We start from the raw sequence: 17,893 nt of genomic DNA, 5'->3' as shown, positions 1-17,893 counted from the left end.
CGTATTTCAGTGCTTGCAAAATTTTTTAAACATTTTAATGTGTTATCCCATTGTAATTTTATATAAATGAGTAAAAACAATAAAAGTGGCAAAGGATTGATATTAAAAGCTGTAGGCCTCAATCTTATACAATTAAAACAATGATAAATTCACTCATTCGTTCAACAAATATTTTCTGAGCACCTTCTGTGTACTAAGTATTATTCTCAGTGCTAGGGATGCAGCAGTGAACATGGAGCTTACAGTCCAGCAAATGTAAGTTGAATGCGCTTGGGGTGGGTGAGAAGGAATCATTAGATAAGCCAAAATCAGAAATATTTAGCCTCAATGTATACTTATTTGACTTAGTTCAATAACTTAAGTGATATAGAAGAAAACAGAACCAAAGAATATGCTAGAAATAACTCACTGAAGATTATGCCTACAAGGTAAAAAGTAAATAGGGAGTTTAAACTACTGTTAGTTCTTTGAATACTCTCCACTTCCTAAATAAAAATGTGCAGTCTATTGTTTACTTTTTACATATTCAACTTTAGGATATTTTTAGGAAAATATTATACGTGAAATAACATATCTGTACGTAATTTTTGTGTGTGTGTGTGTGAGGAAGATCAGCCCTGAGCTAACATCCATGCTAATCCTCCTCTTTTTGCTGAGGAAGACCGGCTCTGAGCTAACATCTATTGCCAATCCTCCTCTTTTTTTTTTTCCCCAAAGCCCCAGTAGATAGTTGTACGTCATAGTTGCACATCCTTCTAGTTGCTGTACGTGGGACGCGGCCTCAGCATGGCTGGAGAAGCGGTGCCTCGGTGGACGCCCGGGATCCAAACCCGGGCCGCCAGTAGCAGAGCGCGGGCAGTTAACCGCCAAGCCACGGGGCCCGCCCCTGTACGTAATTTTTAATAGGAGTCAAACCTCAACCATATTTATTCTTTTTTCCTCCTCTTCCATATCTTCTTCTGTTTCATTTCCTTTGTGCCAAAGCTATCACCAAGACTGCCACATCAGGCCACACCAAAAAAGTCAAAGAACTTGGCAAATTCTAAAGTAGATGGCAAGGTTCAGGAACTTCTTTTTTAAAAGGCTAAGTATATGGGCTGAGCCAGAGTGGTAGAGAATGATGGGGGGAAAAAAATCAGACTACACCTTTCTCTCTTTTTGCGGGAAGAACACAACAGTATACTAGCTTCATTAACAGCAATCAAACTGTATTTAATCCTGACTATGTCTTAAAAGTTGCTATTTCCAACAACAAGGTTAAAATCATTTGTGAACTCTAGAGTCTGTGAATAAGCTGGAATGGTGATCCAAGCATTGGTAAGGTAGAGCAGCTTTAGAAACAATGATTATCAATGTCTGTAGTTACTGGAACAAATTTGGTAACCAATTACATCATGAAAAGAAAATTAAAAACACATACCACAGCAAACACTTCTATACATGTCACAAATAATCTAGAATAGGCATTTTTTTTGCAGAAGGCAAAGGTTTATTGACAAATAATACAGTACAATTTTTCCCCAGAAGGCAGTACCTATAGAAAGCACTAATTAACACAAAACTATCTGTTGGGGTGGTTGTTGTTGTTATTGATGTTTTTGAAGAAGTGGGGAGGAGGGCACATGTAGATATGTGGAAAGGAGATACACCAAAATCTTAACCCTGGTGGAATTCTGAGTAACTTTTATTTTCTTTTTTATTTCAGTATTTTCCAAATTCTGAAATATGTATTACATGTTAACAGTCCAAAAAATGCTATTAAACAAAAAGGTATTCACTGAAAATAAATAACATAGCTAATTTTTCCAAGATAAAGCCTTCTCACTAATATTGGTGAAAGAGAATCAACTCTTTTAAAAACACCAAATAACAAGAAAATGTTCACCCAAGAAATAAACATAGAAAAATCATTCTATACAGATACCCAGAAAGATATGTGTTAAAATTGTTAAAACAACTTGCTCAAATATATTACTCACTGAAAGGAAAATAAGAGGCATCACACAAGCAACTTTTTAAAAATTATAAAAATTTATTCAAGGAAAATGCTAACAACATAACTTCTGAATTAATTTCCAAAATAACGCATTCTGCTAAAATATATCAATAAATATCTGTTTAGAAATAATATTTTCCATGCAAGGAATAAGGTTTTCTATTATATAGTGGCATATCAGCAACCCCAAGAAAAACCAGTGCATTAAGAATAAAGATCTTCCCAATGATGCCCTTGATATTTGATACCTCTGAATGTCTTTAACACTAGAGGATAACAACCGTGTTCTAAAATACAACACTGAGAATTGCTAGTGATGGTAAGTATGTTAAAACATACAAACAACAAACTCAAAATTTGTTTTAAAGAAAATGGTTACACTGACTAGTAGAAATAAATTCTCAAAGAAAGTCCACTAAGCCTTTTAAAGTATCTTTAAAAACAGTTTTGTATAATATACCCATAAAGGTGCCACAAGAATAGGTGCCTCTTGGCTTCTTTCAGTATGCTTTCTGATACTCTGCTTTGTCTGCACATCATTCTCCCTGTACAAAGATCATTGGCATCAAGGTTCTTCCGGCTGGACTCCCCAACTCTTTTGCCACAGACCATCGAGATCCACTCCAGCAGAGTCCTCAGAAGAATATCCAGGGTAACAAGTCAAACGTGTCCTAACCCTTCTGTGGGAACCCCTAATTCTTGTATCACAGATCCAACAAAGCTGTCACCCTCACTGGGCTTCCCCTCTACCACTGTTGGTGACTGCTGCTTATAGGATTTTATGGTGAAATAAGAGCATCACAGCGACAGCTGGTAGTGGCAGCCATGCTGCTACTCCTGTTTGAGAAGACGTCTTCTTGCCTTTAACTTTTTTTGTGTGTGTGAGGAAGATCAGCCCTGAGCTAATACCCACGCTAATCCTCCTCTTTTTGCTGAGGAAGACGGGCTCTGAGCTAACATCTGTTGCCAATCCTCCTCCTTTTTTTTCCCCAAAGCCCCAGTAGATAGCTGTACATCATAGTTGCACATCCTTCTAGCTGCTGTACGTGGGACGCGGCCTTAGCATGGCCGGAGAAGCGGTGCTTCGGTGCGCACCCAGGATCCGAACCCGGGCCGCCAGTAGCGGAGTGGGCGCACTTAACCACTAAGCCACGGGGCCAGCCCATTGCCTTTAACTTTAACGATAAACTTCTTCAGATTTCATCCAGGGACTCTGCAAACAATGGAAAACAAATAAATTAGTGAAATTCCTGCACAGTACATAGTTAAGCAGTAACAACGTCTGCTACCTGTTTCTGAGCTATCTTTGCCAACTGTTTGTGCTGATCAAAAAAGACCCAAGTACTAAAGACTAAACTTGTCCCTTTACCACAGATCAAGAAACGTCTGGGAACCAGGTAACCAGACAATCAGTAAATGCAACTAAAAGACTTCAGATTAATTAAAAGGATAATTATTTTTTGAGGGGAGAGAGGAAGATGTTGGACATCTTCTGTAAAAGGCATGAGTAAAACCCATAGGTAGCTGGAATGCAAGCTATATGACTGATAAATCCCTTTATAAAGCATAACTGAAAGACAAAAATCCACATTTGCTGCTTATAATATTTAAGCAACAGGAAAGATGTTACTGAAAATTATATGGGTCTTCAGAGTCACAGACTTCCATTTGAAACCCAGCTCTATCATCTATTCTCTTAGCCCTGGTATAAACAAAGGGTAACTATACAATTTATCCATCAAACCAGAACACTTATGTGAATAAAATGGAGTGCTATTAATAACACATCTGGACAATAAGCATACACTAGGACTGCTTCAGGCAAAGAGGAGCATAAGACCACTGGTCTAAATAAATAGGGATGTTATGGGTATCAAGTAAATGCTTAGCACAGTGCCCGGCATAAGCTCTATAGTATTCAGGCTGGGTTATTTTTCATTTAGAAATGATCTCTCATAATAAACTTTAATGACAATCGTCATGTATTTCTCCTCCAAACAATTAATTTTACCACCGGTGTCCCATAATGTAACACTTTGAAAAATGTACTCTAAAAAAAATTAAACACAGACGTCACTTTATTACAATCTGCAGTGTACCAAAGATCTTCTCTAGAAATATAATTAACACTATACAACATCACATCCAAAATGGTCAGGCCAAGAATTCCGCACAGTTTTGTCCACTGCTTACCCACTGTTGAACCTCTGAAAAATGAGAAATACTTCCCCCACCCATAAACAAGTGGATGCTATAATCCAAAAGAAAGTTTCGTACCGTCATAGTTATGAAAAGTGCTTGCAGCTAGGTCCCTTTCAATTTCTTTCTGCAGCAGTGTTTCTGCCTCTCCAAGCAGCAGGTTCTCCAGTTCTTCAAGGTTTATTTCCTTGCTGTTGAGCACCAATTATCCAGAAACCACACGGGTATGTTAAATGTTGGCTGCCAACACGAAAAGCCAGGACTCTACCATCTGCTTCCCCACCTCTGTAGTGGAGTTGTAAGGATCAGAAATAGATCCCCTCATTCACAAACACAACATATGCTTTCAACATGTTTATATTCACTGCTTCCTATGTGCCAGGCACACTTGTACTCATTCACTCTCCTATCTATCACACCTTTTGGCCTAGCAGTCAGTATATATATAAATATATAAATGTTGAGATAAAAGAGATTCAGAACTGTCTAAAAAAACAAAAAACCAAACTTGAACTTCTTACACAGGCATGGTTTTTGGCAGACAACTTCTATGGCTACAATTTAAACTATGTGTGTCTATGCAAGTTCATTTTAGTGTAAATAAAATTAATCACCAGGGCATAGGAATTGACATACCACTCATGCTTTGTATCCAAAACACAGAAATCTACATTTCTATGAGTTCCCATGCTGTAGCCAGAAAAAAACTCTTTGAACCACTGTTAATACAATGGTTTATTTATGTTTCATGGTGAAGAAGAAATAGAATAACCGCTTTCAGCATTTTCTGCTGACAATATATGTTTCCAAAAGCAACCACACCTGAGACCTTGCTCGTCCAATCCCATTTATAAATGCCTTTGAAATGGTTGTAAGTACTAAACTTCTAAAAGTGTAACTTATTTTTAATTCGGGGAGAACTCAATAGATACAAAAAAGAAGGCAATTTCCCCATGTATTTAACATCTGTTTGATTCTGAACTACTTCTCCAGTTTCAGGATAAACCACTACTTAATGATAGCTAAGAGAAACTTACTGGCATCTTCAAAGGATTACAAGTTGATACCCCTGCTACGTGTGAGCATTTGTATTTTTAATTAGGCCAGTTCTACAGAGCAAAAGCCAGCCTCTGAGTGAATGCATACAACAAATAATCACAGGTCAAAACCACAGAGATCTATAAAACTGTCTTAGTATAATACCTAAGTGAAAGCAATATGCCACCATCAGGCACAGCAGAGAAACAAGCATTGTTACAGGCACTTTTTAAAAATCACATGGACGAATCGACTTGGGCAAAATAATAAAAGATGTGCAAAAATATTCTTCCTTTCTAAGCCTAAGTAATTACTACCATGGTGAGGTGGGAGGACAGCTCATCAAGTGGGATTTTTCTGTCCCATCTGTTAAGCTGAGAGTGCCCTATCTACAATACCACTTTAGAGCATACAGTTATCAGATTCAGCTTTCCATATTCAGTTTTATGCCATTACAAATATTAACTTTCTCTTTAGAAACATACTGCAAATTTATGTAATACGGTATATGGTCACACATGCTAATTTATATGACAATGAGATTAGGGTTCAAAAATAATATCCTAATTCATCTCTAAAGCAAACTGCTACAATATATCATACTTACTGCCTCTTTAATTTCACAGGAGAAAACATGTATCTGAAACTCTTCTGAACCATGGGAACTCTCTGTAAACGCAAAGCAATTGCTCTCTGTTGTCCCATCGTGTCCACGTGCACAGAATAACACCTTATAGATTGGAAAAGATGCTATCTCTACATTGCTGGACTGGTCTATGATTCTACAGAACAGGGACGAAAAATGAGATAAAACATTAACTATCAAAGAACAAACAGAAACAGTTTCACTAAGCCAATAACATATAAACACAGTTATCTTTTTTTTATTTTTGGTGAGGAAGATCAGCCCTGTGCTAACATCTGCCAATCCTCCTCTTTTTCTGCTGAGGAAGACTGGCCCTGGGCTAACATCCGTGCCCATCTTCCTCCACTTTATATGGGACGCCACCACAGCATGGCTTGCCAAGCCAAGCGTTGGTGCGTGCCCGGATCCAAACCGGTGAACCCCGGGCCACTGCAGCGGAGCACACGCACTTAACCGCTTGCACCACTGGGCTTGCCCCAACACAGTTATCTTAAAATTACAAAAATAAACCAGCACTAATAATGCAAGAAAACAAATTATCTTCATATTCCTGCTACATATATATATGTGTGTTTGTATATATATATACAAACACACAAATTCTTCACCTTCTTTTGACAATGACTTCATTTTTCTGTTTCCTATGATCCAATTTACTTACACCCAAAACCAAGTATCTGTTGCCTGGTAAAATCTATGTCACCCATTCATAAATGCTAGTCTCGTCCTGTTATGGCAAAAGGAATGCCAGTACAGAAGAGCACAGACCATCCCTGGAGAGTTCATTTCTATTTAGAGCAGCACCTGTAAGTTTATCCAAGCCCCAGGTCATTGTCCAACTAAGACCTCTTTTACACCAAAAAAGGTTGGAGTGGTTCCAAAGATGAACTTAACAGAATTTAAAAGGTAAAAGGAGTTTGTGGTATGTAGGAGAAAATAATTGTCTAACTTTCCCTCTACAAATCCTAAACCCTAGATTGTTCTAAAAACTCAACACTACTTCAGGATCTTCAACGGTGAAACCAAGGGGGTACCCACCAGGAACAGAGAGGCAAGTCAAAATACTAAGTCTTTGTCAAAGTGTCTTTGGCACTTTGAAACTAAATAGATAAAATGAATTTTAACATTTTTAAGAGATAGCATACAAACAATATAGCTACAAAACCCTTTCCTGAAAAATTCAAAGCATTTTTACCAAAACCCTGTAAATTTTTTTTTTTTAAAGATTTTATTTATTTATTTTTTCCCCCCAAAGCCCCAGTAGATAGTTGTATGTCATAGCTGCACATCCTTCTAGTTGCTGTATGTGGGACTCGGCCTCAGGATGGACGGAGAAGTGGTGCCTCGGTGAGCGCCCGGGATCCGAACCCGGGCCACCAGCATCGGAGCGCGCGCACTTAACCACCAAGCCACGGGGCTGGCCCCAAAACCCTGTAAATTTATACTGCTATTATTTTGGTACTTAGAACCTAGCTAACGTTTTCTCACATTCTAAACTTTGGAGAATGAGGCAAATCAGAGAGGATTTGAAAAAAGATTAAATCAGCCTTCAGGGAATATTACAGGTTCAGGACATATCTAACCTAATTTCCTAGACCTGGTTCATTTATTTGTTCCTTTAGCAAATATTTACTGAAAACCTGCTATGGACCAGATACTGCTCTAGACACTGAAGCTACAGCAGGGAAAAATACAAATAACCTGCTCCTTCTAGTGAGGAAGACAGACAATAAATGAATAAGCAAATAAATATATAATATAATAGCAAGGAAAAGTGCTATGAATAAAAAAAAGGCTCAGTAAGGGGAAAGAGAAGGATAGTTACATGATATGATCAAAGGAGTTTCCTCTTGATAAAATGTTTCTTGAGGTGAAATTGGAAAGAGGCAAAAAAGCCACTAGAAAACCAAGGAAAGACTGTTTAGGCAAAGGAAAGAGACTATACAAAGGCCCTGAGGTAGGAATCATGACTGACAGACCCTGAGGCAGGAATCACAACTGGGTTTGAGAAAGAACAAAGAGGCTACTATGACTGGAATGCAGTGAAGAAATGTAGAAAAAGGGTGAGAGAGGGAGACAGCAAGCAAGAGGGACAGAGAGAGAAGAGGGGTAGAAGATCAGGCCAAAGCAGGAGGTAATCGATGGCCAGACACGATAAAGATTTCGAATATAATCACAAGTGTGATTGGGGGCCACTGGAGGGCTGAATGTAGGAGAAGAACATTATCTGATTTACATTTAAAGAAATTCAAAGTTCAGATGACATTAAATATTATTCCCAATTAAGCAGAAGAGAAAAGGCCATTTTGCTTCTTTCCAGTCTGATGTAAAGAGCTTAAAACCTAGGGGTCACTTGAGTTTTTTGAAACATTGCTACAATGACAAGGTGAAGGCAGGTTTTTATGCTCCTTCAGAAGAGAGAAACACAAATTACAGGTATTTTTACAGTTATATTTCCATTTATAATATTCTAAGTATAACTCTGCAAATTCTCCTTCCAAATAAGGAACACAATCTAAGCCTAAACATGTTTACGTGTCTACAGAGTAAAACTGAATTCACAGTAAGTCCTAGGCCTGAGTTATGATATAATATCATCGCCACCACCCAAAAAATTTCATACGTGTCTAAGGGGAAAAAAAAATTACAGCTTACCTCACAGAACCTTCTGGAACATTTGGCACATATAGAGTAACAGGAAAGGGGTACTGACTGGAAGATTTCATAGTTGCCATTGCCCGTAAAGCCTCCACCTCGTTACGTGGGGAAGAAACTTTCATACATCCTAAGTAGGTCAGTTTGTTAAATAAAACACTATCTTCTTCAGGTAATCCACTTGGAGAAGATGGTCTGGGTGTAGAAATTTCTGAAGAAAAAAAAATAAACACTCAAAAGTTAACACAAAACTTCACAGTATAATTTCGCCCACTGCCCAAAAACGAATGAAAAATTACAAACAAAATTCATGTCTCTCTGTGTTTTCATTTCTTTTAATGTTTATTCTACATCTTAATTCAGAGTTCTGGAATTGGCTATTTTGTACTTTCAAATCTCTGAAAGTATTATGTTACTTAGCTATAACTTCTTTAGAGAAAAAAAATTCTAAGCTTTACATTTTAAAAAATCAAAAATATGGAGTTCAAATGATATAGAACAATAAGGAGAAAAAAATACACTAAAGACAGTGTGAATTAGCCTACAATTAATGAGGATTAAATAAAACTAAAATCAGTTAAAAGTTTCTCTTGGCTGTAAAGGATCCTGCATAGCACCAAATTTATTACATTAAGCAGTCTATCTTCCTAAGCAAAAGTAAACAATGTTAAGATGTTACATCTTATACCAATAGCAACAGAAGTCAAACTCCTTATTTTGCTCCTTCCTGGCTTGCTGGCTTCTATGAACTACGTAAATATTCCAATGGAAATTTCTTCCTCAAAATAATTATTTTGGTGAATGAGCCTATGATTGCTTCCCCCAATTCTCCCCTTTCCATTAATGAGTTTCTTTAAAAAAAAAAAAAAAAAACTGAGCCAGCCTTGGTGGTCTGTGGTTAAGATTCGACACTCTCACTGCTGCAGCCTGGGTTTGTTTCCCGGTCGTGGAACCACAGCACCCATCTGATGGTTGTCATACGATGGGGGCGGCTCACATAAGAGAAGCAATTAACAACTAGGATATACAACCATGCACTGAAGCTTTTTTAAAAAAAAAAAAAACAAAAACTGTTCACTTTAATTCTAAGCACAGAATGTAGCAAAGACCCAATTGTGGTTAGAGAGTATCTATCTGCATGTTATCAGGTAGTATAAAACTCTCCTTTTGCCACTCTCCCATCCCCACCTAAAACCCACAATCAGCTAGTCTCCAATTATTCCCTTGTTACCCATATCCATGCTGCACACAATTAAGCAGGCCTGTCTCACCCAAACTAGATCCTTGCAGCATGTTCAAATTCTCATTACCAGGATTCCGCTTACAGGATATTAATAAATAATTCACAAAAGCCATTCCCAACCTCCCCACTGCAGCTTCTAAATATTATACTAAAACATGCAACCTCACCACCTTACTTTCTGGCAGAACTAAAGATGCTCAAACAGAACCAGTCAAATTGAGTAAGAAGTCTGCTACAGCTTATACCTCTGAACTGAAAACACTAGACAGAACATAAAAAATAACTACTTGAGGATTCTTTTTAAAAAAAGGAAACAATAATAGACATATTGGAGAGAGAGTCAAAACTTGAAAAACCACCAGTATAGTGTTGGGGTTCCTATTTTTTTTTTCATCCTTTATCTCCTAGATTTGACCCAAAGGCAACCCAAGTTGTAGAAATGGGCAGTGAACAACAAAATTCTGAGAGAAATCCAATCTTCCTGGCCAAAGGACAGAAGGGAGTCCCTGCAAACAACAGTGTTTGGAGAATTATAACTTGTTTTTGGTTTTTTTCCTCTCTTCCTTTTTTCTCTCTCAGTTCTACCACAAGGCCAGCCCCAGTAATGGAGCTGCACTGCAAATGGAAGGTGGGGAAGGGGAGAAGAGAGTGCCTCACGCATCTAAAACTTGGAGGGAAAAAACTGTCTGCCAGGAGAAGAGAAAGAGATTAGTGCAGAAAAAAATATTTCTAAGAAATAATGGCTGAAAACTTCCCAAATTTGGTGAAAGACATAAATTAACAGACTCAAGAATCTCAGTGAACCTCAACAAAAATAACCTCAAAGAAAACCACATCCACATAATCAAACTGCTGAAAAGCAAAGATAATGAAAAAAATACTGAAAGTAGACAGAGAAACACAGCATGTTACAGATAGGAGTAAAGAAATACTCCTACAATAGGACTGCAGATTTCTCAGCAGAAACTATGGAGACAAGAAGACAGCAGAATAATATCTTTAAAGTGCTCAAAGAACAAACAGCATGAGAGAGAAGACTCATCTGTATATCCAAACAGTATTTTAGTAAATTGCAGTAAACTAGCAAAGATTTCCTGTTAAGAGTTGAATTCAAGTAGCCAGGATATAAGATCACCAAATGACAAAAACCAAGTTACCATGATGTCTGAACAAAAGCTCCCATCTTTCCAGTTTTGTTTTTTTTTTTTTTTTTGTGAAGAAGATCAGTCCTGAGCTAACATCCGTGCTAATCCTCCTCTTTTTGCTGAGGAAGACCAGCTCTGAGCTAACATCTATTGCCAATCCTCCTCCTTTTTTTTTTTTCTCCCAAAGCCCCAGTAGATAGTTGTATGTCATAGTTGCACATCCTTCTAGTTGCTGTACGTGGGACGCGGCCTCAGCATGGCCAGAGAAGTGGTGCGTCGTCGGTGCGCGCCCGGGATCCGAACCTGGGCCGCCAGTAGCAGAGCACGCGCACTTAACCGCTAAGCCACCGGGCCGGCCCCTTTCCAGTTTTATAACAGGCAAACAACATACCATTAATGTTCATTTTACACCATTTAAACCTAAATACTCTCTAGACAGTTCTTTGCCATTGAAGTTATGTGTCATTTTAAACCAACCAAAACAATTCTGTCAGCAAGAACTGTGTTGATTGCAACTATGAATAGGCAGCTGAAATGTGGTGTCTTAGTCCATGCAGGCTGCTTTAACAAAATGCCACAAACTAGGTGGCTTATCAACAGTAGACATTTATTTCTCACAGTTCCAGATGTTGAGAAATCCAAGATGAAGGCACTGGCAGATTCAGTGTCTGGTGAGAGACCACTTTCTAGATTGCATCTTTTCACTGTGTCCTCACATGGTGAAAGGGATAAACTAGCTCTCTGAGGTCTCTTTTATAAGGGCATTAATCCCATTCATGAGAGCTCCGTACTCATAACCTAATCACCTCCCAAAGTCTCCACCTCCTAATACCATCACCTTAGGGGTCAAGATTTCAACATACGAATTTTGGGGAGGACACATTCAGATTATAGCACATCTTTTTATTGAAAATGAAAACCAAAAATACATAACTAGGAGAGAATACTAAAACTTACTTATAAAGCAAAGGAAATTCTTCTTATTCACCAAGATCTTCAGTGAAAGATATATTTTTAAAAATGTATTTAGTGTAATAGGTATTGAAAACACAAAAAAGTACACATGGTCCCTTATCAAATATGCTCAGAAATAAGAATCATATTATCTAAGTCACTGCAAAGGATAATTGATTCCAAGAACCCATCAGAGCTACATTAGAAAAGGTATTCCTTCCCTTTGATTAATACATTAACTAAAAAATAACTTAATTATACGAATGCTGGTACCTGTATGCTTTGGGTTTTGAGGGAGGGTGGGGATTTAAGAAATTCAAAAGATAAAGCAAAGTACAATGAATAATATAATGTCTCATGTTCCCTTAATCAAGAACTAACAAAAATTAATACTTTGTAAAGTTTGTTTCCAATCTTGTATTTTATTAAAATATTTTTAAAAATTAAAAAAAAATATATATATATATATAGCCTAAGTCCCCTTAAACTTAAATCTCGCCATGAGTATGGACTATACACTGAGACCTACGAGTCTTTATAAGAATCATCAAACCAGGGGGTGCTCTTGGAGATCCTCAACACATTGCAAATATCTTCTCTCCTAGCCTGTCATTTAACCATATTTACTATGGTACCTTTCTCATTCAGAAGATTTAATTTTCATCTACTAAAATATAACTCTCTTTTCCTTTATGATTTGGCTTTTCCTACCCTGACAAACACAAAAATATTCTCCAATATTTTCTTCTTATAGGCTTATTTTTCACATTTAAATATTTGATTCACTAGGAATAAATTTGGTGTTTAGAGTAAGTTAGAGCCATCATGGCCCCATTGTGCAGCACTCTGGCCTATATCTATACTTACCCTACACCAACATACAGAAATGTATCATGAATGCCCTACGCCATTCAGGATAATCGCATCTCTTCTGTCAGAGTGACTTATTGAGGAGTTTGAATGCAACCAAGGCCTACACACCAATCAGTTCATGTCATCCCCCTGACAATTAGGAAATGGTTCCATTGGTCCAGTCAGAGTAAAACTCATAACTTTTGTTCAATGGATAAAAGAACAGAGCCCTTCTCTCTGCCACCAGGCATGAACAAATCACCTGCCCTTACTTATCAATTTCTGTTGCTAACTACTTTGTAACCGTAAAGGAAGCCAGTTAAGGAGAAAGGTGACATGGAGAAGATCAAAGCTGACTAGTTTACAAAGAAACATTACGAGAACCCAGATCAAACCACATCTCTTGTGTTTAAACCAGCTGAAGCATAAGTTGGGTTTGGTTTAGTTCGGCTTTTCTTGCAATCAAAACCATTTTGACTTGCAAGTTGGTATTCCTACTACCAATCCTACTCATTCATGAATGTATTTATTATTTAATACACCGATGAGTTGATATGCTATTTTACTTAGAATTTTCACAAATTATAATTTGAAATAACTGTGGTCAAACTGAGTAAAAAGGCACATCATATGAAATATTACACTATTCTCTGATATCCAAGAATTTATTCATTTGTTAAATAAGTATTTATTGAGGGCCTACTACCTGCAAAGTACTAGGGGTAAAATGAAGACCCAGACATAGTCCCTGCTCTCAAAGAACACTGAGACTGATTTTACAGGTAGAGGTACAAACAGAAACATACGAACAAAAGTGGGAACTCTTGATCAGAACTGAAAAGCTGGTGGCTCTGATCTTAGAAAACAAAGCTAACAGGATTTTCTAATTTTCACCTTAAAATTTTCATTATCAAATTTTCATTATCACTTTATCCCATTTCTCTTATGGTCTCTAGGAGTTCAATACAGTACCTGTATTTGATGGATCCAAAATTAACTGAAGAGATGGCCGATTTGTTTGGCTGGCTGAAACATCCTCAAATGAATGATCTGAAATCTCACTGGAACTTTGGCGATCAACAAGAAGACTGCTTTGCTCTTTCTCAGAATCTCTCAAAATCTCTTCCATGGCTTTTTCCAGTTGTTCATCACCATTAGAAACTATCTATAGACAAAACAAGATTCTGTTTCAGTCATATTATGGCTCTGGAGCTTAATGAAAATATTTCATTTCTAGAAGAAATTAAAACAATCTGAAAATTTAAACAGAGTTACTAAATACCAAGAATTTATACAGTTGTACCTAATTTCACTAGATATAATGCAAAATCCTGAATCATAAAACCAACTAAATTGGAGGATTATTAGTTTCAGAAAAGGAATTCTTCAGAAAACACTTCAGGCAGTTTCTAACTACATCTGATCTAAGACCATAATTACTCACAGAGATTTCCTTTTCTTGTTTCTTTCTTTTTATTTTTTAGGAACATATTCTAAAAACCAGGTAATCTTAAATTTATGTGTTTTACAGGGAAAAACTGATAAGCTTAAACAGACAGTGCCTACTGTAAATATCATTTAAAAGGCCATTTTTCTTGTTATCATAACATAAACATATTTCTGATTTCTTTAGAAATTTTGCTTGCTAGCTGCCAAAAGGAGTATTGTTAATTTCCTTACATTTAAGTTGACTCATCTTTTTCTTAAAAGCAGGTGAAACACAAAGCCTAAGTAAATAAATGATGTCTTAAACACATTAATATTAACATACAGATATTTGAATAAACTCAGTCATTTATTTAAACACATATTTGAATAAATTTAAATAAGGCCATTGATTATTGTAATAAAATTACAAAACTATATACCCTCAATATAATGTAAAATGGTTATTTAATAATCTGATTTTTATAAAATTTTATTAGATTAATATTTATTAGATTGATATACTAATATAGTTTTGATGCCACAGTTACTATTAAATAAAAGTCATAAACAATATGTAGCACTTTTGACTAACTTCTCTATTCCTGTTTCTAGAGGGTGGTTATGCAATTCTCACGCTTGTATACCTGGGTTTGTATGATTCTTTTTCTTTGAGTTAGGAAAGGCAACATAAAAATGAAAAAGAAAAAGGACCATATCCACATAAAAACTCAACTACTAAAAGTATGACATATACTTAAAAAATATTCAGACAAGTCAACTGTTAAATCACATACTAGAATGTTCTCAGCTGATTTAAAACATAAAAACCATAAAGAAGTCTCTGAAGTGAAAGTAAAACATAACTATTTATGTAACTTTCAAAACCCAGCAGTAAGAGAGACAAAAATGTCCAGATAAATTAAATTTATGTCAGATTTAATCATTAAGTCTAACTCAACAATTATCCTTTCTCTTCTTTTTTCCCTTCTAATACCTTCTTTCCAAAATTCTGAATTAAAAGATAAATAACCAAAAGCAAAAGACTTTAAAAATACACAAACCATATAATTAGCCTCTGGAATAAGTTTTACCTAGTTAAAAAAAACAATAAGTTAAGTAGTATCATTTGTAGAAAAGAAAAAAATACCTTCAGTTCAGGTTTTTCGTCATGTTTTGTAGCAGTATCATCTGCATGCTGAGGAACCAAAACAAATTCTTCATTGTTTCGTGTAGCCACAGAATCTGATGACCCACTAACCTTCTGTAATGAAGCTCTGACCTCCATTTCAGTTCTGCAAACTTCTTCTCCTATATCCACCTGGTTAAAACCACAGGGATTATTTTAAAAAACACATACACAAAAAAACTAGTGATTAAAAACACAAACCTGATCAATCCTCGGCCTTTAAAAATGGTTCACGTGAAGAAGAATCCTGCTGGCTAGATAATTATCTCAAAACTAGGGAGGCTACCTTCTTGAACTGGGCCACATAATGGAAATGTACTCTCTTCACCCTGAGCTTCCAGACTAAAAGACCCATACTGTTTCCTGAAAAACAACACAAAACCGCCTATATCTCAACTAAACAGATTTACTACTGTTTGACTCTCTCTATATTTCTCCTAGAAATACTGTTCTTGTTCTTTTTAATAAATAGAGGAAATAATTAAGCATGATACTAGAAGCACCTACAAACTCACACACAAACAAAAATACATTCACTGAAATTACTTTATAATTAAATCTAAATGCCTCCAAAAATGTATTTCCTCAAGACCAAGTATTGTACCTTAAAATATTTTTTCTGTGTCACTTTAGTTTACCAATTAATATAGAATTCAACACTCTAAGCCAAACATCTTTTCTTTTCCAGACACATTACCATTTATTAGCAGGAGGGAAAAAAAAGGCCAAAGCTTTCACATTGCATTCATATAGCAAACAATATTTCAGTAATCAAACACCGTGTAATTCTGTTTTACGGATAGATCTCTATTTTACACCACAGAAACTCAACATTCTCTATCACTTCCAGAAGTTGAAATATTCACACAACTGATTTTAACTCAACATGTATACTACATAACAGACACTATACTCAGCACTGGAGTTACACAAATGAATAAAACAGACACGTTGCCTGCTCTCCTGGAGTAAACATCTAGCGAGGAAAGAAGCAAGTAAGCAAATAAAGTAATTCTAAATCACTCTAAAGGCTATAAAGAAAACAAAATAGGTTAATGTGACAAAGAGTTGCTGTTAGGAGTGTAGGGACAAGTTTAAGTAAGGTAGTAGGAAAGGACTCTGAAAGAAAAATATTTGAGCTGAAACCTGAAAGAAAAAAAAGAACCATATATTAAACAATCTGCTCAATGACCAAAGGGATAAATGTAACACAGGGGTAGGACAAGTAGGCCGGAGCTAAAGAACACAGGACCTTGTAACTATGGTAAATCTACTGATTCATGCCTAAAATCCCTCCAGAAATGTTCTTTTTCTCTTTCTAAGAGAAAAAGGCACTTTGTTCATGGCCTCACATAAATATGGATGCAATATCTCATTTTGCCATTAGGTGACACTAACACCATTACTCCTGGTGAAAAAAAAAAAGATTTACTTCCAGCTTCAAGCCACACTTTAAAAAATTAATTACTTCCAACTTTATCATAAATCAAAATTTCTAATAATATAAAAATAAAGAATAATTATACTCTTAGGCTAATGTAATTAGCTAGCCATCATTTATTTCTGTTAAGAATGTTAATATCCTTCCTTTTTAAAACTCTTCAAGCACATTCATCTGTCCTTAAAGGTTTTTCTCATTTTGCATAGTATACGTTTCTGAAAATGCAGTACGCACTGGAAGCCACGTGTTTATCCTTCCATGCTGTCCCATGTGTCCTTGATTGCCAAGACACCACACATTCCAGGTGTTCTTTCTGTGGCCAATCCTTCCCCAAGACCTTTTCAGTTGCCACTCCTCCATTTGACATCTAAACGTTGGAAATTCTCCAAATTCAAGTCTTGAGACTTTTTCTGATTCCTTGCCACATACTCTAAGTAATATCTCTCACTGCCCTGGATTTAAATACCATCTATATGCTGACAGTCTCCCAAATTTCTATCCCAACCCAAATGTCTCCTCTAAATTCCTGATTTGGAATCCAACTCTCTGCTTGATATTTCCAGGTGGAATTCTTATCAGTATCTTAAATGTAACCCAAATGCAATTCCTAATGTCTCCTCCAAACTTGTTCTCATTCCGATTTCCCTTTTAAATTGATAATACCACCTTTTACCAAGTTGCTCAAACAAGAAATGTGGAGATCACCCTTGATTCATCTCTACTTCTTCATTCCTTACATCAGCAAGTCATGTCAGGCCCACCTCCAAAATAAAACCCACATCGATTCCATCTTTCCCCATGTCCATTTTTACCAACCTAATCCAAGCAAATGTATTCATCTACTATAAAAGTCTCCTAACCCATGTCCTACCTCCAGTCTTCTCCTCCCTAATCCACTCTTCACAGAGCTGCCAAAAATCTTTTGGAAAATAAATTGGATTACATTAAAAATCTAAACTAAAATCTTTTCACTAAAATTCAAACAAAACCCAAACTCCTTGCCAGGACTTACAAGGCCCAACGCACTCCTGCCTCATCCCTTTATCATTACAGCTCTTTAAACACAGGAAGTGTTTTCCCATTTTAAGGTCTTAGCTCTTGCCTCCTACC

At 36.5% G+C, this 17,893-nt stretch overlaps 1 protein-coding gene across 2 annotated transcripts in view; it reads right to left on the bottom strand.

Annotated features, from left to right (window-relative positions):
* The window catches only part of RABGAP1L (RAB GTPase activating protein 1 like), a 701,003-nt gene that overhangs the window by 605,003 nt on the left and 78,107 nt on the right, over window positions 1-17,893 (bottom strand). For both annotated transcript variants that reach the window (XM_087438180.1, XM_004425016.3), the window contains 4 exons: window positions 15,304-15,474; window positions 13,701-13,893; window positions 8,535-8,745; window positions 5,841-6,015 (listed from right to left, as the gene is read on the bottom strand). In XM_087438180.1, the coding sequence (XP_087294306.1) occupies window positions 5,841-6,015; window positions 8,535-8,745; window positions 13,701-13,893; window positions 15,304-15,441 (717 nt within the window). In that variant the 5' untranslated portion in view covers window positions 15,442-15,474. The remainder of the gene's footprint in view (window positions 1-5,840; window positions 6,016-8,534; window positions 8,746-13,700; window positions 13,894-15,303; window positions 15,475-17,893) is intronic.

The sequence above is a fragment of the Ceratotherium simum genome, chromosome 2, assembly GCF_057802395.1.
Source record: "Ceratotherium simum simum isolate JZ-2026a chromosome 2, ASM5780239v1, whole genome shotgun sequence".
Taxonomy (NCBI): domain Eukaryota; kingdom Metazoa; phylum Chordata; class Mammalia; order Perissodactyla; family Rhinocerotidae; genus Ceratotherium; species Ceratotherium simum.
The sequence above is the reverse complement of the archived record's forward strand: the minus strand, read 5'-3'. Positions and strand labels throughout refer to the sequence as shown.